The sequence below is a fragment of the Hyperolius riggenbachi genome, chromosome 11 (assembly GCF_040937935.1).
Source record: "Hyperolius riggenbachi isolate aHypRig1 chromosome 11, aHypRig1.pri, whole genome shotgun sequence".
Lineage (NCBI taxonomy): Eukaryota > Metazoa > Chordata > Amphibia > Anura > Hyperoliidae > Hyperolius > Hyperolius riggenbachi.
The window spans coordinates 185,922,415-185,949,240 of record NC_090656.1 but is presented as its reverse complement, the minus strand read 5'-3'; the positions used below and the strand labels follow the sequence as shown (position 1 = coordinate 185,949,240).

The window sequence follows — 26,826 nt, the reverse complement described above, 5'->3', positions numbered from 1 at the left end:
CCCTACCAATCTATTTGGCTGCAGTAATGTCTGAACAACACCAGAAACAAGCATGCAGATAATCTTGTCAGATCTGACAGTAATGAAACACTTGATCTACTTCAGGGTCTATGGCTAAAAGTATTAAAGGCAGAGGATCAGCAAGATATTGAGGCAACGTATAAATAAATATGGTAGACTCCATATTGCTCTCCCTTCAGTTGTCCTTTAAGGCATTACCTGGGGTGTGGCGTACTGGGGTTCATCTAGTTATTATTATTATTTAGTATTTATATAGCGCCAACATATTACGCAGCGCTGTACAGTGTATATATATATATATATATATATATATATATATATATATATATATATATATATATATATATATATATATATATATATATATATATCTTGTCACTAACTGTCCCTCAAAGGAGCTCACAATCTAATCCCTACCATTGCCATATGTCTATATTATGTAGTGTAAGTACTGTAGTCTAGGGCCAATTTTTTAGAGGGAGCCAATTAACTTATCTGTATGTTTTTGGAATGTGGGAGGAAACCGGAGTGCCCGGAGGAAACCCACGCAGACACGGAGAGAACATACAAACTCTTTGCAGATAGTGCCCTGGCTGGGATTCGAACCAGGGACCCAGCGCTGCAAGGCGAGAGAGCTAACCACTACGCCACCGTGGAGGAGGTGTGGCCAGGGGCATAACAATAAACCCTGCAAGGGATGCAGCCGCAGAGGGGCCCAGTCAGGGGTGAAATTTATTTTCCCTGTCCTGAGAAACTAACAACTAAGGGCATGGAGAGAAAAAAAAATGTTCTGCTCTCTGCACAATTGTTCTAATGACTGCATCTGTTTAGCCACTGATAAGGAATCATATAAAGTTTTGTAGCTAAAGATTTGTAGACAGTCCCTATTCCGCTTGCAGCATGATCTTGTGTACAACGCCAAGTCCACAACCTCTCCACCACCTCCCCAAGTGCTGTGTACTGTAGTGATGCTGGAGAAGTCTGCAGAGCCAGTTCAGCTTCATCAGAGACGGACTGAGGGCTGGTGCACACCAAGAGCAGTTCTGAGCGTTTTTAAAAATGTTTGCACTTTGAAAATCACTTGGCTAATGTATTTCAATGGGATAGTGCACACCAGAGCGATTCGTTTTTTTCCCCAAACGCAAACTCGGGTACTGCAGCATTTTTGCTCATTTCTGAGGCGATTCAGCCTAAATGTTAAGTAAAGGGAAAGTGAAAAACCGCTGTGAAAAAACGCTCTGAAAAACGCTAGATGACAGCGGTTTTCCAAGCGTTTTTGTTACAGTAGCTGTTCAGTTACAGCTCTACTGTAACAAAATATAAAAAACGCTACATATAAACGCTCGAAAAACTGCATGTTTAGAAAATCGCTCCAAACATGCCTAGAATCTCTCTGAAAAACTGCTTCAAAAACCGCTAGTGTTTGCGGATACGCTAGCGGTTTTTGGTGTGCACTGGCCCAGAGTGAGTGTAAAGCTGAGGCTGTGGGCACACTCATCTGTCAGTTTTCTGAGTGTGTTTTTCTGTATGCGTTTTCTGTACACCATGGGCTTGATTCACTATGCGATGCTAACCTACTTAGCACGTCTAAAGTCTTTAGGCGAGCTAACCAGGGTGCTAAGTAGGTTAGCACCGGTTTTCTCAATCAGATCGCGCGCTAAGTACCGTGTGCAAAATTTTGCGCGCACAAAGTCCTATGCGCGCGCTAAGTCCCATAGGCTTTAATGGGCACTTCGCGCGGAGCGCCCCGCACTCTGTGCAGTGCACGCGTAAAGTTCTGCGCGCGAAAAGCTTGTTTAGACTTGCTAAGGGGGTTTTCACAGGCGTGCTAACAGTTAGCACCGCTTTGTGAATCAAGCCCCATGTGTGTCTGTATGTGTGAAAACATGCACGTTTTATCACAAAAAGGAATGCAATTGACAGAGAAAATGCCTGCAGTGCTTCACTGCTGTGTTTGTTATTATCTGCATAGTGAAAACACATTAAAGTGTGCACTAGCCCATTGAGAATAACATTGGTACTCAGTTTTCCTGGGGGCGGGGGCATCCAAAGTTTTGCGGGGGGGGGGGGGGGGCAGTGATTTCTAGCTACCTCCCTGGGTAAGGCACAAAATTCCAGCATAACAGAATGATATCTTGCACCCAAATAAATGCTAGATAGCACTTCCAGCATAACAGTTAAATATACACACTACCTCTCTATTTCGATGTATTGGATTAACATGGGATTAACCCCACATTAAACTGGTAAAGAAAAACAAGAAACAACTTACCTGGGGAATTAGTTGTAGATGCGTGGAAGCAGCTGAAATTAATCAAGGCATAGGAGCACAGGAAGAAGTTTGAAATGATTGGAGCTATGGTATTCAGTTCACCTGCAGAAGACAGAATAGACATGTAACAAAGCGCTCAATTACTATGCTTTACAACAGAGAGATAAGACACATAACTAGCACCACATTCATACCCAGAAAATCATTATGTTAACCAGAGCCGGATCATCCACAATGCAAACCTAGGCAGTTGCCTAGGGCCATAAGAGAGTCTAGGGGCCTGGTGGATGCTAGCCCTACCAAATCTTACTAAAAAAGCTATCAGTGTTGGCCAAAAACTGCTATCTTGCCTAGTGCCCCATTTCATCTTAATCCATTTCTGACAGTAACTACTGAGTGATCCATGCACTGAGGCTGTCACTCTCCAAGTCGTTACTTCCCCGTCAGCCTGTTTTGTCTGTCTGCCCCACATTTACCTACTTGTGGCTTTTCTCCTAGCGATTTCCCTGCTATTTATATTTGAGATTTCCAAGTTTCTTAGTCTAGCTTGTCTGATGGTTTTCTGATCTCTGCTGCCGATTTCTGTTATCTTGAGTGAGTGAGTGAGTGAGTGAGTGCTACGGCCCACCCTCAGCTTGGCAGACACCAATTAGGCCACATCTGCCAAGCTGGGGCAGACAACAGCAAGCAGGTGGGGATAGCCACAGAAGACTTTCAAAAAAAAACCTACCTTGGTGTCTTTGCCTAGGAGGGGGGTGGAGTTTCTAACATCTAATGAATTACAGGCCAGCAGGTGAGTTAATAACCCAACCACCCTTGCAGCAGTAATAGACAGCTTTACATTGCAGACTCTGTATTTTTAACAAATGGTCCTCATCAAGCGAGTTACGATATTTGCATAATTTGCTACGGAAATTGCATAAAATCCGGTTTACCTACCGAGCACTACCTGCACACGTTAAGTTTAACGACCTTTTGTGAATATACCACTAAATGAGTTGCATTGGTTTGACATGTGCAACAAACAATCCAACAGCACTAAGGCCCAGTGCACACCAAAAACCTCTAGCAGATCTACAAAACGCTAGAGGTTTTTGAAGCAGATTTCAGAGCGATTCTAGACGTTTTATAAACATGCCTAGCGTTTTTTTGGAGCGTTTTTGTGTAGCAGATTACAAATATTGTTACAGTAAAAGCTGTTACTGATTAGCTAATGTAACAAAAATGCCTGGAAAACTGCTCTAATCTAGCGTTTTTCAGAGCAGTTTTCCACTTTCCTATACTTTAACATTGAGGCAGAAACGCCTCAGAAATCGAAATAATGCTGCAGCCCCCGAGTTTGCGTTTGTGGTAAAAACGACCTGCTCTGGTGTGCACCATCCTGCTCTGGTGTGCACCATCCCATTCACTTTCATTAGCCAAGCGGTTTTCCCCCTGCAAGCGTTTTAAAAAACGCTTCAGAACCACTCTGGTGTGCACCAGCCCTAACTGTACATAGTTTTCTTGCAAAGTTGATGCAGAACTACATCAGAATCGGACAAAGGTGAGTGTAACATGCAGAGGTTTATATATGCTTTTCTCGGCTGAACATCTTTTAAAGGGCGCTACCGGTGGACTGATACACTACTGGGAAGTCTGCTTGAAGGAGGTCTGAAGGCTGCCTAATTTGTCTTAATCAGGGGCGGAACTACAGATTGTGCGGCCCCCTTCCAGTGTTACATGTGGGGCTCCAAGATTCCCTTTTTCCCTCCTTCACTAGATTCACCATCCCGTGCTCCCCTGGCCATCACCCACCAATCAGTATGTGCCGCCACTCCACCCACTTTCTATTGGAGACAATGCAGTGGAATTGTATCGACAGTGGGGGTGGGAGGAGCTATGTGTGCCAAGTCCCCTGGAGATGTCAGAGGGGACCTGAAATTCACTGGGGGACAACAACGTGCAGCAGGGATTTAACTACTTCAGGACCATGCATACTATAATCTACGTCTTGTCTTTGCATGCTAGTTTCTGGCACACTGTTGATTGTTACTCCACCATTCTTCTGTACTTTGACAGCTGGCACCTTCTGGAATGAATGAGGAGCAGGGCCGGATTTGTACTTTTTACCGCCCAAGGCCACTGTCACCAGCCGCCCCCCCCCCTTCAGTATAGGTAGCGAGATGAACCCTCCCCCCTTTCCCTCCAGTATAGGTAGCCAGATGACTCCCTTAATCCCTCCTTTTCCCACTCCCCTTCAGTATAGGTAGCCAACTCGCCTTCAAACCCCAGCAGCCATTAATGTCACGAATTTCTCCACTCGTCTCCAGTGCAGAAGCTTCCTCTTCCTTTCCGTCTCCAAAGCTGCCCAAGTCCATAGCCACCAGACACAATGCAAATTGTGGTCAGGTACTCGCCTGATCTCTCTGCATTGCAGCATTTTCAAGCTTGCAAATGCTGCACCAGTTTAGTCTTCTGCTTTGGTGCCCTTGCTCCTGTGGTGCCCTAGGCCATGGCCTAGGCCATGGCCTTGGCTTAAATCCGGCCCTGATGAGGAGTGATTTTGATTGGCTCCTGATCGCCTGATCACTAGGGTTGCATAATTATCACTTATTCACTCTTAAAATCCCCTGCAGTGTACATAAAAAATAAATAATCTCCATAATTTTGACATCTCTGCATAGACAACATATAGAATAATCAGTTTTTGAAAGTTTTACTGCTTTTTCAACTTAAAGGACTACTGTAGGGTTTAGGGGGAAAAGGAGTTTAACTTACCCGGGGCTTCTAATGGTCCCCCGCAGACGTCCTGTGCCCGCGCAGCCACTCACCGATGCTCTGGGCCCCGCCTCCGGTTCACTTCTGGAATTTCCAACTTTAAAGTCGTAAATTCCAGAAGTGAACCGGAGCATCGGTGAGCGGCTGCGCGGGCACAGGATGTCTGCAGGGGACCATTAGAACCCCCAGGTAAGTTCAACTCTTTTCCCCCCTACCCCCCTACAGTAGTCCTTTAAGCAAAGGCATAGCAGAATTATGAAAATTGGCTTGGTCCTGAAGTGGTTAAGAGATAAATTTCCGGGCATTTAAGTAATGTATCTTGATAGACTACAGGGAGGGAAAGGAAGCTGAAAGAGTGAATAATTGCTTGTGGAAGACTTTTAATAGTTTTAAAGTGAACGTAAAGTAAAAATATCTGATGAGATAAACAATTATATCTATCCTCCTACTCCTAAAAATGACTTTTAGGCACCCCACAGTCTTATGCTATGATTAAAACTTAAAATATATATATTTTATTGTTTGGTCTCAGCTCAATAACAAAGTCTGCCCAGTGTCTCAAAGATGTAAAATATATAAACTATTGACCTTTTTTGTATCTATCCCCTGCAATCAGAAGCACAGTTCTCTGTCAGGAAAGTGTTTTATGGTTGTAATTCCTTATCAGTAATAGTCTATAGTCTGCCTAGGTTCTCACTGAAAAGAAACGGTCAGTTCCAGACTGAATATTAATTCTTTTAGACAGAAAAAGTAGAAAATGAGCACAGCACATTTATTTGTTTGCCAATGTATGTACACATCTATCTCATCATCCCACATAAGATTTTTTTTAAGGAGAACCCGAGGTGGCATATTAATCCTAATAGGACCCAGACGCATGTTGTGTGCACAATCGCATTCCTCTGGGTCATTGTATCGCCGCTGCCAGCGCCCCCTGCGCTCTGCTGTCCCCCCTTAAGTGAAAGATCGTCAGGCTAGTGACAATCTGCTGGTCACTAGCCTGCTTTATTTATGTAAAGCTGTCAATCAGCCTCCTACTCACCGCCGCTGCTATCCGCCTCTGTTAGCTTCCTCCAATAGGAAGCCAAGCCGTGACCCATTGGAGGAAGCTAAATGCAAAGGGGAGCCTGTCATGGAGGCGGCGGTGAGGAGCAGGCTGATTGATAGCCTCACATAAATAAAGCATGCTAGCGACAAGTAGATTGTCGCTAGCCTGGCGATCTTTTAAGGGGGCCCCGGCACAGCACGCCGCCGGGGGGGGGGGAGGGTCGGTTGGGGGCGGCAGAGGCGATACAATGACCCAGAGGCATGTCATTGTGCACACAACATGCCTCTGGGTCCTATTAGGATTACAATATGCCACTTCGGGTTCTCTTTAAATAGAGGCTTCCTTTAAAAATACCTTGCTTATGACAACTCTACGCCATTACATAGCTTGCGCTACAGAAGCCCTGATATTGCCATCGCCTAGATGGATCATATACCTCTGTAAAATTAATATGCTAAAGATGTGCTATATAATATTATTGGTTTGTCAGAGACATAAAGGAATGATTTACATATTCACTGCCCTGAAGTGATGCATTGTGGGAGTTGCTTTTGGCTCATATGAAACTACCCTCTGTTTCAGAAAATGAAAACTTGTTTGTGGGCATCCTGGCACTAACTGTTATAAAGATGATAGAAGTTAGAGAGACCTATGAGGATGAAGGCAGATGCAATCAGGAATGTCAGGAGGTATCCACGGATAGGCTCATTATTCTTTCCATAGCCTTTTCCAAAGAAGCCAATCAGTGGGTATAGGTTGTCCTTACAGAGACACTGTTCAAAAAGAGAGAGAAGCACACACATGACTGCTGTGGAAATGCAGAGTTTTACCTAGACGATTTTAACATAGGTAAATTATTACTTCTCTGGGCATTTATGGAAATGATTCATAAATTATAATTTTATCAGTCACTGAGCGCTCAGACATGCTGGTAAATATTGAGCAGTCCTGCATTTATTGCTGTAGCCTCACAACTTCAACAATCTATAAATAATTAAAAATCATACTAAACATCAGGGTAGGGCCGGGATTGGATAGGCTCCAGATTCTGGGCGCAGAGCTTCAAGGGCGTGGGGAGGGGGGGGGGAGCAACTTCTATCCTCCGTCCCTCTCCTTAGCCCCCCCCCTTCTGTCACTGTGCTCCCCTTCCCCATATGCAGAGTAATTACAGTGCCATGGGTGGGTGGGTACAGACAGAGAGGGATTCCAGCTCCCCTCCTCCAGGATCCTGCTGATGGAGTTCCAGATCCCTTCTGTCTTCTCAACAGCGCTGCTCAAGTTCTCAATCTGAGAATCAGGAAGTAGAATGAGCAGCTCTGCAGAGAAGACAGAAGGTACCTGGACCTCTTGCAGTTGGATCCTGGAGGAGGGAAGCTGTAATTTTTGTCTGTCTATACCTGCCCGCTGCATTGTAACTCTGCAGGTGGGGAAGGGGGAGCACAGTGCTCAAGGAGAGGGAAGGAGGATAGAGGTTTTAACACCCTCCCTGCACCCAAGAGGGAGAGGGCACTGCCACTAGACATTAGGGAAATCTATAGAGGAGGAAGAGGGGCCACTAGACATTAGGGAAATCTATAGGGGAGGAAGAGGGGGCACTAGATACCAGGGAAATCTATAAGGGAGGGAGGGGGCACTAGACACCAGGGAAATCTATAGGGGAGGGAGGCAGGGGGGACCACTAGGGAACTCTGTACGCGGAAGAGGGGAACACCAGGGAATGCTTTATAGGAGAGGGGAGATCAATCTATCAATCTATCCCCTCTCCACACACACACACACACACACTTTTAGGGGAGGGCACACTTTAATTTAAGAAATAACACAGCAGTAACCACATGACTGTTACTGTTTTTAGAACCCATATTTTGTAGCACAATTAAGTTATACTGCCTTCTGGGAAGGGAGATGTGAATTAAATACCCCTAACCACCCCATCCCAATCAGTGCACAGGAGGGGATTAAGCCCAGCATGCCACTCGGTCCCTCTAATGTATGGGCCTATGGAGGGAAAGGCGTGGCCAGCGAGCTGGAAATGGTTTGGGTAGCACACACTGCCCCAAGAACAGGTATCACAGATGGTGCAATTGCAGCAAGTGCTCATGCTCCAGAGTGCATGATTAGCGCTCTTCTTCAGCCAGTAGTAGTGCCTGCAGCCCCTTTCTTTTTGGTGAGATGGTCGGAGGACCTTTAACATGCATCCGATAATTACACACAACATACCTGAAACACTTTGGGTGCGGAGACCAGACAAGCCAAAGCAGATGATAATGTAGCACCGAAAATTCCTGCAGTCACCAGAGGAGCAAATCCTGAGACCATGCTCATAGTCTGTAGAACAGAATTACACAATCTTATCATTCTGCACCCCAAAGCACACTGGTAGCTTTATTGACTTTCACCATTGACTGTCATCCCTAGACTGTGGTAGGGCAATGACATTGTGAACCTCACTAATGGACAGCTAGTGATGACAATTATTTCATGTACAGCATTGTGAAAAATATGTCAGTTCAATCTAGAGTACATGATTAACGATAATATTATTTGCTATGTGACCGAACTGACCTAGAACATGTGAAATTCTATGATGTGGAGATTAGGCTGTGCTAGGATCAGGTACTTATGTAAATGGTTCTAAATTGTCTTTATAAAAAAATGCTTTATAAATACAGCAAATATACAGGTAAAAATGCTCTTTCTTCTATTAGACTGGAGAACCCCTTTAACAAGATAACAGTTTATTAGTTGAAAAGTATTCCTAATAAATGCTAGGAAATGACCTTCTGTACAAAATTACAGGTGGAAAAATTAGAATATCGTGCATTCGTTAATTTATTTCAGTAATTCAATTTAAAGAGACTCTGTAACAAAATGTGCAGCCTTATTTCTTCTATCCTACAAGTTCCTATACCTGTTCTAATGTGCTCTAACTGCAACCTTTCCTAGTTGCATAGTGGCTGTATTATCTCTGTATTATCTAATCTTCTTTCCTCTGACGGCTTTGTCGGGCTCAGGCACTCAGGCTGGAATGTGCTACTCTGCTGTGAAAGGATAGAGGCTATACACACCCTCTCCAGGCCCCCTGCAAGCTCTGTATGAGTCACAGACTGAGCTACTCTCAGCCTATCACAAGCTTTTAGCAGCCATGTCTTTTGTTTGTAAACACTGCCTAAAACTGGCAATTACAAGCCAGGATCGCAGCAGGGAGTGGCAGGAACAGCACAGAGGGGCCCAGGAGAACATAATGAAGATAATGAATAGGATGGTATGCTTTTTATTGTAAGAATTTAGAGTACAGATTATCTTTAAAAGTTTAAACTAACGGTGCTCATACATGGTACAATTTTTACATTTTTTTTTCGATTAGATAATTGAGTTCGATTTTTGTTATAATTTTGATCATTAGGGCTTACAGCTTATGAAAACACCAAAATAAGCCCAAAATCAAAATCTTTAGAATCACTGAAATAAATGGACTTTTGCACAACATTCTAATTTTTCGAGTTTCACCTGTACACACACAGGCCTACATGCAATTCACTTTTCCTAAGTGATATTTTCACAACTTGTCAATAAAATGGCTTATAAACCATCAGCAAGCGAGAACGTACTCAAAATAATTTTGATAGCACTGTTTCATCTATTTTTTGGTACTTTTTCAATTGCAAAGTGCGGAAAAGTTATTTTAAAAAGAAGTTGAAAAATTATCACCTAGGAGAAAACTCAGAAGAAAAAGTTAATTGCATACAGGCCATTATATTGTATCCAGGCACTAGAACAAGGTGTATACCTGATATTGATTCATAAGGCCATATTTGCAGTTCTGCTTTAGAGCACAGTCAGTGAAGTTATAGCCATATCCACATTCCAGTCCGATGCAGTTCATGCCTCCTTCAATAATTGTATCATTTACATTTCCAGAGGCCTGCCGAATTACACAAGAGCCTGCAGAGAGAGCAAACATGTTTTCATGATATTATGGCCACTTGGTGGTGCTCAACATATATTCTCATTCCTGCTAATAACTTTAGGCTTAGTTCACAGAAGTGGCTGGTGGGAAGGCTTGTGGCGTGTTGTTTATCCTGCAAGTGCTTTTTTGATACCAAGCAGAAAAGTGTTCAGCATCAGTTCCCGGCATTTTGTTGTTGCATTTTGAGCACCTAGATGGGCAAGGAAATGGTTGAGCGTAGCTGTCTTGGATGCTACATGTAGCATCCAGGGCAAGATGAGATGAGGGGATCTACCGCGGTGTTTACGGCGTGAAAATCTGTACCCGTCGTTTAAAAAACGCTTCAATTTATTTGATATTAGTCACTTTTTCAGAGATTGCCCCGCCCCCACTGTCTGGACAGGAAATGATGGAAATTTTTGCAGATGGAGACAAATACAGAAATAAACATCCAAAGTGGCTCTAAACTTCACTATCTAAAACAAAATGACAAAAGGTTTTTCATTGTGGAATTGTGTTTTAAAGAGATCCAGAGGTGACTAAAAGAAAAAGTTTTATACATACCTGGGGCTTCCTCCAGCCCCATCCGCTCGGATCGCCCCCACGCCACCATCCTCCACTGTCTGCAGCTCCGGTACCGAGTCCCGTCACTTCTGTCAGTCGTGGCCAGTCTGACGTAAGAGAAGTGCGCTCTATGCATACCTCTCCAGCAGGCGCTGGAGAGATACGTAGAGGGCGCACTTCTCCTGCGTAGACTGCCCCCGACTGGCTGAAGTGATGGGACCCAGTACCGGAGCTGCAGACAGCAGAGGACAGTGGCGTGGCATCAATCCGAGAGGGTGGGGCTGGAGGAAGCTCCAGGTATGCCTAAAACGTTTTCTTTTAGTCAGCTCTGGTACACTTTAAGGAGAATGGGAGATGTGTTCAGTTGGGAAAGTGTAAAGATGCTCCACAGGAACGTAAAGTGGATACAGGGGAAGCTTCTCTGCTTTGTTTGATCTGCAAATAATAAACACAAGACAAGCTGACAATTTTGTAAGGCACCGTCACTTCCACGTGAAGTTATTAACCCTTCCAGTAATTTTATAAAAGTATTTTTTTTCCCCTAGAAGTTCTTCTTAACCACTTCAGGACCACAGTCTTTTCGCCCCTTAAAGAGACTCCGTAACAAAAATTGCATCCTGTTTTTTATCATCCTACAAGTTCCAAAAGCTATTCTAATGTGTTCTGGCTTACTGCAGCACGTTCTACTATCACCATCTCTGTAATAAATCAACTTATCTCTCTCTTGTCAGACTTGTCAGCCTGTGTCTGGAAGGCTGCCAAGTTCTTCAGTGTTGTGGTTCTGTGATGCATCTTCCCCCCCCCAGGCCCCTCTCTGCACACTGCCTGTGTATTATTTAGATTAGGGAAGCTTCTCTCTTCTCTCTTATCTTTTACAAGCTGGATAAATCCTCCTCTGAGCTGGCTGGGCTTTCACATACTGAGGAATTACATACAGGCAGAGCTGTACTGCACTCTGCAGGAAGAAACAGCCTGACACTTCAGTGGAAGATAGCTGCAGGGGGAAAGAAACACACAAATGATCTCTTGAGATTCAAAAGGAAGGGTGTATACAGCCTGCTTGTGTATGGATGTATTTTCTATGTGTGGACATACTGTACATCAACCTACTTCCTGTTTTGGTGGCCATTTTGTTTGTTTATAAACAAACTTTTTAAAACTGTTTTTAACCACTTTTAATGCGGCGGGGAACGGCGAAATTGTGACAGAGGGTAATAGGAGATGTCCCCTAACGCACTGGTATGTTTACTTTTGTGCGATTTTAACAATACAGATTCTCTTTAAGGACCAGAGCCTTTTTCTCCATTCAGACCACTGCAGCTTTCACGGTTTATTGCTCGGTCATACAACCTACCACCTAAATGAATTTTACCTCCTTTTCTTGTCACTAATACAGCTTTCTTTTGCTGCTATTTGATTGCTGCTGCGAGTTTTAGTTTTTATTATATTCATCAAAAAAGACATGAATTTTGGCAAAAAAATGACTTTTTTAACTTGCTGTGCTGACATTTTTCAAATAAAGTAAAATTTCCTATACATTTGAGCGCGAAAGTTATTCTGCTACATGTCTTTGATAAAAAAAAAAACATTCAGTGTATATTTATTGGATTGGGTAAAAGTTATAGCGTTTACAAACTATGGTGCCAAAAGTGAATTTTCCCATTTTCAAGCATCTCTGACTTTTCTGCGCACCTGTCAGGTTTCATGAGGGGCTAAAATTCCAGGATAGTACAAATACCCCCCAAATGACCCCATTTTGGAAAGAAGACATCCCAAAGTATTCAGTGAGAGGCATGGTGAGTTCATAGAAGATTTTATTTTTTGTCACAAGTTAGCGGAAAATGACACTTTCTGACAAAAAAAAGAAAAAAAAAAAGTTTCCATTTCTTCTAACTTGCGACAAAAAAAAATGAAATCTGCCACAGACTCACTATGCTCCTCTCTGAATACCTTGAAGTGTCTACTTTCCAAAATGGGGTAATTTGTGGGGTGTGTTCACTGTCCTGGCATTTTGGGGGGTGCCTAATTGTAAGCACCCCTGTAAAGCCTAAAGATGCTCATTGGACTTTTGGCCTCTTAGCGCACTTAGGGTGCAAAAAAGTGCCACACGTGGTATTGCCGTACTCAGGAGAAGTAGTATAATGTGTTTTGGGGTGTATTTTTACACATACCCATGCTGGGTGGGAGAAATATCTCTGTAAATGACAATTGTTTGATTTTCTTTTACACACAATTGTCCATTTACAGAGAGATTTCTCCCACCCAGCATGGGTATGTGTAAAAATACACCCCAAAACACAATATACTACTTCTTCTGAGTACGGCGATACCACATGTGTGACACTTTTTTGCAACCTAGGTGCGCTAAGGGGCCTAACGTCCTATTCACAGGTCATTTTGAGGCATTTGGATTCTAGACTACTGCTCACGGTTTAGGGCCCCTAAAATGCCAGGGCAGTATAGGAACCCCACAAGTGACCCCATTTTAGAAAGAAGACACCCCAAGGTATTCTGTTAGGAGTATGGTGAGTTCATAGAAGATTTTTTTTTTTGTCACAAGTTAGCGGAAAATGACACTTTGTGAAAAAAAAAAACAATACATATCAATTTCCGCTAACTTGTGACAAAAAATAAAATCTTCTATGACCTCATCATACACCTAACAGAATACCTTGGGTGTCTTCTTTCTAAAATGGGGTCACTTGTGGGGTTCCTATACTGCCCTGGCATTTTAGGGGCCCTAAACCGTGAGGAGTAGTCTTGAACCCAAATGTCTCAAAATGACCTGTGAAATCCTAAAGGTACTCATTGGACTTTGGGCCCCTTAGCACAGTTAGGCTGCAAAAAAGTGTCACACATGTGGTATCGCCGTACTCAGAAGAAGTAGTATAATGTGTTTTGTGGTGTATTTTTACATATAACCATGCTGGGTGGGAGAAATATCTCTGTAAATGACACATTTTTGATTTTTTTTACACACAATTGTCCATTTACAGAGAGATTTCTCCCACCCAGCATGGGTATGTGTAAAAATACACCACAAAACACATTATACTACTTCTCCTGAGTATGGCGATACCACATGTGTGACACTTTTTTGCAGCCTAGGTGCGCTAAGGGGCCCAACGTCCTATTCACAGGTCATTTTGAGGCATTTGTTTTCTAGACTACTCCTCACGGTTTAGGGCCCCTAAAATGCCAGGGCAGTATAGGAACCCCACAAGTGACCCCATTTTAGAAAGAAGACACCCCAAGGTATTCCGTTAGAGGTATGGTGAGTTCATAGAAGATTTTATTTTTTGTCACAAGTTAGTGAAAAATGACACTTTGTGAAAAAAACAATAAAAATCCAATTTCCGCTAACTTTTGACAAAAAATAAAATCTTCTATGAACTCATCATACACCTAACAGAATACCTTGGGGTGTCTTCTTTCTAAAATGGGGTCACTTGTGGGGTTCCTATACTGCCCTGGCATTTTACGGGCCCAAAACTGTGAGTAGTCTGGAAACCAAATTTCTCAAAATGACTGTTCAGGGGTATAAGCATCTGCAAATTTTGATGACAGGTGGTCTATGAGGGGGCAAATTTTGTGGAACCGGTCATAAGAAGGGTGGCCTCTTAGATGACAGGATGTTTTGGGCCTGATCTGATGGATAGGAGTGCTAGGGGGGTGACAGGAGGTGATTGATGGGTGTCTCAGGGGGCGGTTAGAGGGGAAAATAGATGCAATCAATGCACTGGGGAGGTGATCGGAAGGGGGTCTGAGGGGGATCTGAGGGTTTGGCCGAGTGATCAGGAGCCCACACAGGGCAAATTAGGGCCTGATCTGATGGGTAGGTGTGCTAGGGGGTGACAGGAGGTGATTGATGGGTGTCTCAAGGTGTGATTAGAGGGGGGAAATAGATGCAAGCAATGCACTAGCGAGGTGATCAGGGCTGGGGTCTGAGGACGTTCTGAGGTGTGGGCGGGTGATTGGGTGCCCGCAAGGGGCAGATTAGGGTCTAATCTGATGGGTAACCGTGACAGGTGGTGATAGGGGGTGATTGATGGGTAATTAGTGGGTGTTTAGAGGAGAGAAGAGATGTAAACACTGCACTTGGGAGGTGATCTGATGTCGGATCTGCAGGCAATCTATTGGTGTGGGTGGGTGATCAGATTGCCCGCAAGTTGCAGGTTAGGGGCTGATTGATGGGTGGCAGTGACAGGGGGTGATTGATGGGTGGCAGTGACAGGGGGTGATTGATGGGTGGCAGTGACAGGGGGTGATTGATAGGTGATTGACAGGTGATCAGTGGGTTATTACAGGGAATAACAGATGTAAATATTGCACTGGCGAATTGATAAGGGGGGGTCTGAGGGCAATCTGAGCGTGTGGGCGGGTGATTGGGTGCCCGCAAGGGGCAGATTAGGGTCTAATCTGATGGGTAACAGTGACAGGTGGTGATAGGGGGTGATTGATGGGTAATTAGTGGGTGTTTAGAGGAGAGAAGAGAGGTAAACACTGCACTTGGGAGGTGATCTGATGTCGGATCTGCGGGCGATCTATTGGTGTGGGTGGGTGATCAGATTGCCCGCAAGGGGCAGGTTAGGGGCTGATTGATGGGTGGCAGTGACAGGGGGTGATTGATGGGTGGCAGTGACAGGGGGTGATTGATAGGTGATTGACAGGTGATCAGTGGGTTATTACAGGGAATAACAGATGTAAATATTGCACTGGCGAATTGATAAGGGGGGGGTCTGAGGGCAATCTGAGCGTGTGGGCGGGTGATTGGGTGCCCGCAAGGGGTAGATTAGGGTCTAATCTGATGGGTAACAGTGACAGGTGGTGATAGGGGGTGATTGATGGGTGATTGATGGGTAATTAGTGGGTGTTTAGAGGAGAGAATAGATGTAAACAATGGATTTGGGAGGTGATCTGATGTCGGATCTGCGGGCGATCTATTGGTGTGGGGGGGTGATCAGATTGCCCGCAAGGGGCAGGTTAGGGGCTGATTGATGGGTGGCAGTGACAGGGGGTGATTGACGGGTGATTGACAGGTGATTGACAGGTGATTGACAGGTGATCAGGGGGGATAGATGCATATAGTACACGGGGGGGGGGGGGGTCTGGGGGGGGGGGTCTGGGGAGAATCTGAGGGGTGGGGGGTGATCAGGAGGGGGCAGTGGGCAGGGGGGGGGATAAAAAAAAAATAGCGTTGACAGATAGTGACAGGGAGTGATTGATGGGTGATTAGGGGGGTGACTGGGTGCAAACAGTGGTCTGGGGGGTGGGCAGGGGGGGGTCTGAGGGGTGCTGTGGGCGATCAGGGGGCAGGGGGGGGGGAAATCAGTGTGCTTGGGTGCAGACTAGGGTGGCTGCAGCCTGCCCTGGTGGTCCATCGGACACTGGGACCACCAGGGCAGGAGGCAGCCAGTATAATAGGCTTTGTATACATTACAAAGCCTATTATACATATGTGCAGCGGCGATCCGGGTGCTAGTAACCCGCCGGCGCTTCCGAACGGCCGGCGGGTTACTACGAGCGGTGGGCGGAGCCAGTCCCCGGCGGCTGATCGCGTCACGAATGACGCGATCGCCGCATAGCCACTCCCGCAGCCGCCCCCGCCGATGGGCGTATTGCGGTCGTTTGGGCCCGGACTTTGCCGCCGCCCATCGGCTGGGGGCGGTCCTCAAGTGGTTAAACCTTAAAGGGAAGGTTCAGGGACTATCCCAAAAAAATAAAAACCCCCATCCACTTACCTGGGGCTTCCTCCAGCCCGTGGCAGGCAGTAGGTGCCCTCGGCGCCGCTCCGCAGGCTCCCGGTGGTCTCCGGTGGAGCGCCCTGGTGGCTAGGTCGGGCTTCTTGTGCACTCCAAAATGCGCCTCACAGCGGCGCGCTGTCGTCATCGGACGTCTTCCGGGCTGTACTGCACAGGCTCAGTAGCTCTCCGTGAGGCGCAAGAAGCCCGACCTGGCCGCTGGCCTGGCCAGGTCGGGCGCACCACCGGAGACCACCGGGAGCCTGCGGAGCGGCGCCGAGGACACCTCCTGCCTGCCACGGGCTGGAGGAAGCCCCAGGTAAGTGGATGGAGATTTTTATTTTTTGGGATAGTCCCTAAACCTTCCCTTTAAGAGCAGAGATGACATTTTCAGTTTTCAACCAAGCAAGTCAATAATAAGCTGATGATCGTTCACATGTTTTTGCTTCCAGTCGAGTAAAATCACACAAAGATCATTAGATATGCACATCCTGGGGCGGCGCTACACTAGGGCATGCTTGCGCACTGCCTCCCCAACCCCACGGGAATCACTGTGCCCCCCCGCTCAGTAACATACACAACGCTTGTGTGTTAAAATGCCGGCCGCAAGTTTTACACTTTGCAGATGTGCGTAAGCGTATTTTAGCAATGCGCTTCCATGCATGTGATCCACAGGAAATGAGCGTCACTTCCTGCTTGGCTAGCTGCCAGACAGGGATTACCGTAAGTATAAAGGCGTGTTTTCAGGGTTGCAGCCCCTGGGCCGCACCGCTGCCACCAATCCCATGTGAAACCGGCCTCAATATTGGCAACTGAAGAAGGTTTACAAAGTTTTCATCTAGGTGACGCAATTAGCCAATGATGTGTGCAAGAACCCTGTTTGTTGAAGCATCACGTGATACAGTCCTAGCTGTATACCCAAACAGTATTCATGCTTACCTACACCTTTTGTAGTGTTTCCAAAACATTATGAGTTATCTGTAATTCACAGTGCAGTAATGATTCACAGAGAAAAGAGTACATAGGCAAGACTCCCTGACACTGCAGGGTGGCCCACTGAGCGTACCCTTTGTGGCAGCGCTTTGTGTCGGACAGAAGAAAAGCGCTATACAAATGTTCAAATTATTATTATTTTAGAAAATGTCCTACCAATGGTTGCTGAAATTACCAAGTAGGAGACAGTGGTCCAGAAGATGGCCATCAGGGTGCCTCTGGGGATGGCCACAGTTGGGTCCTACACATGGAAAGGAAATGCATAAAAAGATCAATACGGTAATTGATTTTCATCTTAGGGTGTCTTAGGGTGGTTTTTCAGAGGTTATATATGAAATGTGGATATCCAGCTATACAGGTTGGTATAGAAAGAAATAAAACTCAAAAACCTTACTGATCAAAAACTATTTAAAAACATGAAATGCGTACTTCCACATTGGTGCCCCACAGCGGTTCTGGCGTTATAACATGTGTGACATCCCACACGCGTGCCACGTGCCGGTAGTCACGTGAAACCTGAATGCAGAAGTACGGCTTACACTAGGGGCTAGCTTGACAGGTAAAGTATGGTTTGTTGTTTGAGATCATCACACGCCGTTAACGCCGCGCACCCAATCGACCACGTTGGCCCGAGATTTCCTGGCATATCTGATCGATACATTCAACCAATTTCATCCTGAAATTAGTCGAATCATCTATCAAGCATGCTCTTGGAAACAACAATTTTCATCTGATTCGATAATTATCTAATGGGCTAGTAGATTTGGCCACCAAGTCAATAGATGTATGGCCAGATTTAGTCGCATGCTTGTTTCAGGTATGTGATTCAGGCACTACTGAAGCCACAAAAAGCAGCAGGACTTCCAGGCAACTGGTATTGTTTAAAGGTGGCTTGAAGTGAGAGGTAGTCATGGAGGATGTCATATTTACCGTATTTACTTTTAAACAATACCAGACCTAGCAGTCCTGCTGATCCTCTGCCTCTAATACTTATTACTCATAGACCCTGAACATGCATGCAGAGCAGATGTTATTGACAAAAATCTGACAAGATTAGATGCATACTTGTTTAAGGTGTGTCATCCAGACACTATTGCAGCCAAAGAGAACAGCACGACAGCCAAGTAACTGGTATTTCTGAAAAGGAAAAAAATTTGGCAGCCTACATATACCTCTCGCTTCAGGTTCCCTTTAAAGGAAAATAAATATGGAAGCCTCCATATCCCCCTCTCTTCAAGTGTCCTTTAATTTCTGCTAAAGTTTTTGTTCTTAAAGAGACTCCGTAACAAAAATTGCATTCTGTTTTTTATCATCCTACAAGTTCCAAAAGCTATTCTAATGTGTTCTGGCTTACTGCAGCACTTTCTACTATCACAGTCTCTGTAATAAATCAATGTATCTTTCCCCTGTCAGACTTGTCGGCCTGTGTCTGGAAGGCTGCCAAGTTCTTCAGTGTTGTGGTTCTGCTATGAACTCCCCCTTCCAGGCCCCTCTATGCACACTGCCTGTGTATTATTTATTTAGGGCAGCTTCTCTCTTCTCTCTTATAAGCTGGATAAATCGTCCTCTGAGCTGGCTGGGCTTTCACATACTGAAGAATTACAGACAAGGGCAAAGCTGTTTGCAGGAAGAAAAGAGCACCCTGAAACTTCAGTGCATGAGAACAGGGGGAAATAAACATACAAATGATCTCTTGAGATTCAAAAGGAAGGCTGTATACAGCCTGCTTGTGTATGGATGTATTTTCTATGTGTGGACATACTGTACATCAACCTACTTCCTGTTTTGGTAGCCATTTTGTTTGTTTATAAACAAACTTTTTAAAACTGTTTTTAACCACTTTTAGTGCGGCGAGGAGCGGCGAAATTGTGTCAGAGGGTAATAGGAGATGTTCCCTAACGCACTGGTATGTTTACTTTTGTGCGATTTTAACAATACAGATTCTCTTTAAAGAGACACTGAAGCGAAAAAAAAATTATGATATTATGATTTGTATGTGTAGTACAGCTAAGAAATAAAACATGAAGATCAGATACATCAGTCTAATTGTTTCCAGTACAGGAAGAGTTGAGAAACTCCAGTTGTTATCTCTATGCAAACAAGCCATTAAGCTCTCCGACTAAGTTAGTCGTGGAGAGGGCTGTTATCTGACTTTTATTATCTCAACTGTAAGTGAACTGTTTACTTTTTCTCTGCCAGAGGAGAGGTCATTACTTCACAAACTGCTCTGAAAGAATCATTTTGAATGCTGAGTGTTGTGTAATCTGCACATATTATACAATAATGCAATGTTAGAAAAATCACTATATACCTGAAAATAAAAGTATGAGAATATTTTCTTTGCTGCTAATCTTCTAGAAATTCTTCATAGTACACAACCAATTCATTATATCATATTTTTTTTTCTGCTTCAGTGTCTCTTTAAGCACTTACTTTCATTCCCATGTAGACTTATTCTTATGATTTTTTGAGTTCGGATCCATAGTAAATGGAAAAACACAGTGAGAACTTACTTAACCACTTCAGCCGTAGTGTTTTTTCACCTTATGCATCCAAGCAATTTTCACCTCCCAATTATTGGCCAATAACTTTATCACTACTTATCACAATGAAATAATCTATATGTTGTTTTTTCCACCACTAATTAGGCTTTCTTTGGGTGGTACATTTTGCTAAGAACTATTTTATTCTAAATGCATTTTAACGGGGATATTAAAAAAATGGAAAAAATTCATTATTTGTCAGTTTTCGGCCATTATAGCTTTAAAATAATACATGCTACCATAATTAAAACCCACATATTTTATTTGCTTATTTGTCCCGGTTATTACACCATTTAAATTATGTCCCTATCACAATGTATGGCGCCAATATTTTATTTGGGAATAAAAGTGCATTTTTTTCAGTTTTGTGTCCATCACTATTTACAGGGTTATAATTTAAAAAAATATTAGCAATATAACCTGTTGACATGCATATGAAAAAAGTTCAGACCCTTAGGTAACTATTTACTTTTTTTTTTTTATTGTAATTTTTTTTAAATAAATAACTTTCTTTGAGTATTTTTGGGTGTGTGGGAGGTAAACAGTTAATTTTAAATATAAAAATGTCTATTCATTTAAAAAAAAATTTATGTAGATGTAGTTTTACTATTTGGCCACAAGATGGCTACAGTCACTTTTTTTGTCTTCCTGTAAGCGTACTTACAGGAGGTGAAGAGGGGATGTGTAACAGAACAATCTGGCTTCTCCATAGAAGCCAGCAATCGTTCTAACGGGACTTAGATAAAGGAATGGGAACTGCGTTCCCATTCATTGATCTCCAGGCTAACGGGCGGCCCCTGCACCCCGTTGGTTGCGAACCCCAGTGGCTCCGTTTTTCATGGACGTAGCTCCTACGTCCAGCATGCATATTTGGAAGTAGGAGCTACGTCCTAAATGCTAAAGTAGTTAAGATAGCCATACACCAGGCGACTTGGTGGCCCATCCGATTCAATTATTATAATCGAATCAGATGAAAATCGGTGCATAAGTTAATTGCACATGCTACAAGATGTAGGGCCAACTTGCTCGATCCAGTGCACGGCAGTAACAGTGTGCAATTTCGGGATGATCAACGAACACAACGAAGCCCCCGACACTGTCCCCCCCTAATGTTAAATGTCCCCCCTAGGTGCCAAGAACAGGTGATACATTACCTGTCCACGGCCTCCGCTGGCTCCGGGTGCACTCCGCACTCCATACACAAGCGCCCGCCACGTGGTTGCCCAGTAAGGGAGAGTGTGTGATGTCAGACGTCATACACGCAGCCACGTTACTAGGCAACCACGTGGTGCTTGTGTATGGTTATGTATTACGTGCTCTAGGAACTGGGGAGACATTTAATATTAGGGGGATAGCATCGGGGCGGTGAGGCGGTTAGATGCGGCGTCACAAGGCCAATTTCTGATCAATTTTAGCATGAAATTGATTGGGAATCGGCCTGTGGTGTATGGGCAGCTGACAGATCTCTATTCAGTCAGAGAGAGATTTGTCTCTTAGTCGAATCTGTCCATCATCACTAGATGTATGGCTGCCTTTAGAGTAGTAGAATGGCCAATCTCTCCTCATGCCCTACCGAATTCAAATACCAACACTATTGTTTATCACCCATGATAGTTAACATGTCACTCAATGGTCTTGCATGATGGAACTACTGTCACCTTCAGGTCACCAGAGATGTTGGCTCCAGCAAGGATTCCGGTAGCAGACGGGAAGAAGATGGAGAACATTCCAAAAAAGCTGCCATCCGGTCCTCTCCAATCGGGCACAAAGTTCTGAGCAAATATGTCAGCTATAGAAAAAAAGTTCACAATAAATAAAAATGTAGAATGTAGTTGTCTAGGTGTCAGTATTAGGATACGTTCACACCCACAACAGGGGGTTTTGAGGGTAAAAAAAAAATCAGATGGCGCATCAACAGTATTGCACTATTGACTACAGTATTAGTGATGCCCAGTTTTCTACGGTAATTAAGAGCATACCATATTTTTCAAAACAATCCCCAAGAAACGGGCAAAACATTGTATGTGCCATCTGCCAGATGTAGCAGTAGAGTATTGTACTGTGTTAGCCATCAATAAAAGCAAGAAGTTTTGATATCATCCTGATTCAATCTGCCAGATGTGACACCTAAAGCTTCGTACATATGTACAAAGACTGTCGCACAGCAGGGATCAGGCTTTGATCCTATGGGCAACAATTGATGGCCTGAAGGCTAGCGACTCGTCCACCTACTATGGAAGAGGGATGGAGGGCAGCGTACGACAGAGTGGCAAGGAGCAGTCAGGTTGCATAGAAGAACTATTCCCTTGGCCTATGCGCATCCCGAGACTATCTGCCAGGCAGATTGCCTGCCGGCGCACCTATGGATTGTTGGGGGTTGCAGCGCACATGCTAGATTCACATCAGACACGGCCATGACGGGCATTGCTGATGTGAACCCAGCCTAACTGATAAAGCTGGATGGTTGAAGCCCCAAGAAGAGCGCTTTTTCTCAAAATATGCAACAGATTCAGGCTATTTATGTGGTAAGTAGTGATAAGCACAAATTTCACATAACTGTAATTTTGCATCGTAATTCGCAATTGAGATGCAAAATCAAGAATGCAAAATTTTGTGTAAAATTGTAATTAATTTCATATGTAAACGTAATCAGGAATCGTAATTTCACAATTTTCGCTTAATTTTCACATCATTTTGTGCCCAATTTAGCTGTTAATAGCAAAGCCCATATGCATGCTATTGACACCAAAATTGCTAGGTTTGTTACAAGGAATAGTAGGAAGGAAATACCTTGTAGTTTTTGAGAACCTTGATTTTAAAAATGCAAAGGAAAAATAGTTTTAGTTTAGTTTAGTGGTTGGAGTTTAAAAAAAACAAAACACGTTTTCCTTTGTATTTTTAAAATTAATTTTCTTAAAAACTAGAAGGTTTTCTAAAATTCTTTTTTGACTTATTCCTACTATTCCGATTAACGTACCTAAAATTTTGCAACATTACGAATGATTACATGAAATTAATTGAATGTGCAAATCATAATTACGTATGGCCCTACTTTCGAAAATTCACATACATTTTTGCAGAATTGTAATGATCAGATTACAATTAACACTAGTGATAGGAAAAGGCAATAGAGGTTAATAGACGACCCATAGTAGAAGTGATAGGGAAGCATGTGATCAATTTGAAGGTGTGGTTAATTTGTGATTTCTGGGTGAGCTCTGCCTTATTCGCAAGAGGACATATATTTTAACAATATGAAAATACTGTCCTAATGGCGTGATCTGATCAGGTGACTTTCCCATCACTCACCTCGATAGCTGTAAAAGCCCTTTGCCTTCTTCTCATCTGAGGCAGGAATCACCGTCCCAACTAGATAGTTTGCGAATGAGATCATAATGACAATGAAGAAGAGGATCTGGGCCTAGGGAATAGAGATATGGTGAATCATACTGCTGATGACATAAGTCTGAAGCAATATCATACCATGTTCTGACCATAACAAAAGGTAAAAAACAGACATTTCTGACATTGATGGGAAAACAAAGGACCTGTCGAACCACTGAAACTACGGGCCCGATCCAACTCACTTTTTCTCCTAGGTGCTATTTTCACATCTTATAATCAATAAAATGCGTTTTAAGTGACCAGTAAGCAAGACAATACTCAGGATAATTTTTCTTTTCAACCCACTTTTTGGTACTTTTTTAAATTACAGAGTGCTGAAAAGTTATTTTAATCACCTTAGCCTACGAGGACGGAAGAAATTTTCCCCTGTCAGCACCCAGAAACTTAGTGATCTACAGTATATCTTGTTTTTTTTCACCACCAATTAGGCTTTTTGTGGGCGATACTTGTTTTCACTAATTACTTTATTTTTATTTTCTATACATTTTATAGGGAAAAACAGTAAAAAAAAAAGAAAGAAAAAGGAAAAACTACACTATTTCTCCAATTCCATCCCCTATAGTTTTAAAATTAACAATGCTACTATACATAAACCCCACACATTTTATTTTCCCATTAGTCCCTGCTACCACAACATATAAATTATGTTCCTAGTACAATGTACAGCGACAATATATGATTTGGAAGTAAGGGTGTATTTTTTCAGTGTTTTTTTCTGTGTCCGGTCAATAATTACAAGCCTTTATCTACTAATACAACAATAATATACCCTCATGGCATGCATATATATAAAAAAAAAAAAAAAAAAAAGCTGAGTCCCTAAGGCTTGTTTTTGTTTTTTTAAGTTTTTTTTTTTTTACAAATGTTTGTTTGTTAACTAGCAGGGGAGAGGAGAGCGGGTTAACCTTTGGGGGCTTTAGAAGGGATTCATTTAATTAATTATTTACTAAAAATGTGTGGTGACTGTAATTTTACTTTTCTAACAGTATTCTGGGTTACAAAGAAGTGTTCAGTTTCTTTTCACTTTACTTTAGGCCTTGTTGACATCATAAATCGCAATTGCTGTTGCCAGCTTTTTGCGATTTTGTGCGCAATTTTTCTAGCTACCTGCAAGTTGTGATTTTTTGTAAAATGCTTTTCTAAGCACTTTTTCAGAGCGAATCGTTATTTTTTTCACTTCCTGACTGACTCTTTCAGCCGGAAATTAATAAATATAATGCATTTATTCATGAATTCGCTGGGGAAATCTCTATACAAATCGCTTTTTCAAGCTTTTTTTCGCTATACCTTCCATTGAGGCAAATTGGCCCGAAAATGGTAAGGCAGCGCTTTGGTGAGCGGATTGGAATTGAACCGCTCATATGTGAACACTCTCATAGGGAATCATTGCACAAGCGCTTTTTAGGGCGATTTTAAAAATCTCTGGCGCTTAAAAAAACCCGAAAGCGCCCTTAGTGTGAACAAGCCCTAACATATTTTTTTATGAATAGGGTTGGCCCTTGATTGGCCATCATCACTACGATTGGCTCGGGGAACACTTGTTCCCCCACCAATTGCCGGCACGTAAATGCCGCCAGGAACGAATATGCGTCCAGTTAGATTTCAGCAGCTCCTACACGGACGACAAGAGTCATCCAGATAGGATTATGTGGTTAAACAGAAGATGAAAAATTATCTCCTTGCAGAAACTTAGGAGAAAAAGCAAATTGTATTGGGGCCTTCATGTCTAAGTTGCCGCTCTGCTGATACTTGGACCTCAGTAATGGGCACCATGGTTTTTGTTACAAAGGCCTTCGGCAGAAGCTTCCAGGTCATAGTGGTTAAACAATATGTATTATATTTTTTTTTTCATTTTGGCACTTAATTATCATACATGATATAATAAACAGATAGCAATACCAGGATTTTGTTTCATCAGTCGGCTCCCATTAGGCCAGATATTTCGGGCTATCTCCACCAGGACCTCAAGGCCCAGGAACACTTTCTTCCCCTCTTCTGTCAAACTCTTGAACTCTCCCACGTCCCTTCCCCCCTTCTCCCCCTTAGGCTGCGATGCAATGTGTTAGAGGATTACAAAACTGGAACTTGCATCTTCAAGACCAGGTCAAAAATTTTGGCTTGAATGTTTTGATACCTTTGAAACCATCAAATGGCCTCTATATTGTTTTTGTGCATAAGGGCTGGTTCAGGGCTGGTTCAGCGTCTGAACCAGCAGTGTGGTGTCTTACTCAAATACTTTTCTGCCAGCGAGCAGAAAAGCATTTGGCAAGCTTTAGCGTCGCTTCCCGTCATTCGGCAAATACGTTGCATTTTGACTCTCGAAGGAGGACATGGGAGTACCGTGCTTAGCAGATCTTGGGCGCTACATGTAGCTTAACGTATGAAACGAGATGACAGGAAACTACAAAACTAAGTGCGGTGTTTGTGTGGACAACAGTAAAAGCCAGAACCAGCTGTCCATTCATCTGAATGGATAACGTTTAGGCGAGGAGCACAACGGCTGTCCTATAACGCCAGTTCAGCACCGTCTGAACCGGCCCTTAGACAAGCAAACTACAACAAACATGGTCATCCTATAGAGCTGTACACTTTAAAGTAACTCAGAAGTAATTCAGGTTACCTTTGCCTCCCACTCCATGCCTGCTAGCGAGATTCCTAGTAGTACAAAGACAGTAATGATGCCAATAATACGAATGTCATTGACCGGGTCCACAATGGCTGAGTCATAATCCTGTGAGAGGAACATTTTAAACATTAATTATCGTACAATAGAGTTATAGCCTAAGAATGAACATTTCTTCCTGGCTTTCTCACCTGCAGAAGATCCCGCACCGTCTCCGCAAAACCAACCGTGTGCATGGCCACCGCCACAGCATTGGCAAATGCAAATATCAGTCCAATGGATCCTCCGAGCTCAGGGCCCAGACTTCTAGAGATGAGGAAATAGGTGCCGCCTATATGGTATAAAATACATTTTAGGCTTAATATGGACATTCCCTGACTTCTTATCAGCTGCCTGAGTTCATTAAAATGGCTCTGACCTTTGCATGCAAAACATATGAACTTACATGTAAATCCTCATACAGAGGCGCTGAGAGGGATTGTGACTCCATCCCTCAGGGGACAGTAAGGAGCCGAGGCTGCACAGACCCATTGCTAGACTCTAGGCTAGCAACGCATTCTGTTGCTATGTGGGGAGGAAAAAGGCTGATGGAGCGGTGCACAAGGAGTGGCAAAAAGTGGGCAGGGTGAATGGTGAGAACAATGCCCATGGTCAAAGCTTGGCTGTGTCGATCTGCCGGGTAGAACGTTTGCCAATTCACCAAGGGTGATCAGGACAGGGGCCAATGTACACATGCTAGATTCTCAGCAGAGGAAGTTGTCATTCCCCACCCTGACCCTGTTTAATCTAGTGTGTGTGCAAGGCTTAAAGGTCCACTGTTGCAACAAATTGTAAAATGTGAAATACATGTAAACACATACAAATAAGAAATAGATTTCTACCAGGGTAAATGGGGCATAAATTACTTTTC

General features: G+C 43.5%; 1 protein-coding gene and 1 long non-coding RNA gene across 2 annotated transcripts in view; one reads left to right on the top strand and one right to left on the bottom strand.

The window, feature by feature from the left end:
• SLC12A3 (solute carrier family 12 member 3) overlaps positions 1–26,826 on the bottom strand; it is a 126,385-nt gene that overhangs the window by 62,551 nt on the left and 37,008 nt on the right. The window contains exons 5-13 of the mRNA XM_068261095.1: positions 26,108–26,247; positions 25,914–26,024; positions 23,198–23,309; positions 21,547–21,677; positions 17,502–17,586; positions 9,889–10,043; positions 8,319–8,426; positions 6,748–6,871; positions 2,294–2,395 (exon numbers count right to left, since the gene is read on the bottom strand). Coding sequence (XP_068117196.1) covers positions 2,294–2,395; positions 6,748–6,871; positions 8,319–8,426; positions 9,889–10,043; positions 17,502–17,586; positions 21,547–21,677; positions 23,198–23,309; positions 25,914–26,024; positions 26,108–26,247 — 1,068 coding nt within the window. The remainder of the gene's footprint in view (positions 1–2,293; positions 2,396–6,747; positions 6,872–8,318; positions 8,427–9,888; positions 10,044–17,501; positions 17,587–21,546; positions 21,678–23,197; positions 23,310–25,913; positions 26,025–26,107; positions 26,248–26,826) is intronic.
• LOC137538782 (uncharacterized) lies at positions 10,815–21,715 on the top strand. The gene is made up of 2 exons (XR_011024884.1): positions 10,815–10,908; positions 21,553–21,715. It is a non-coding gene; the product is annotated as an uncharacterized lncRNA (long non-coding RNA).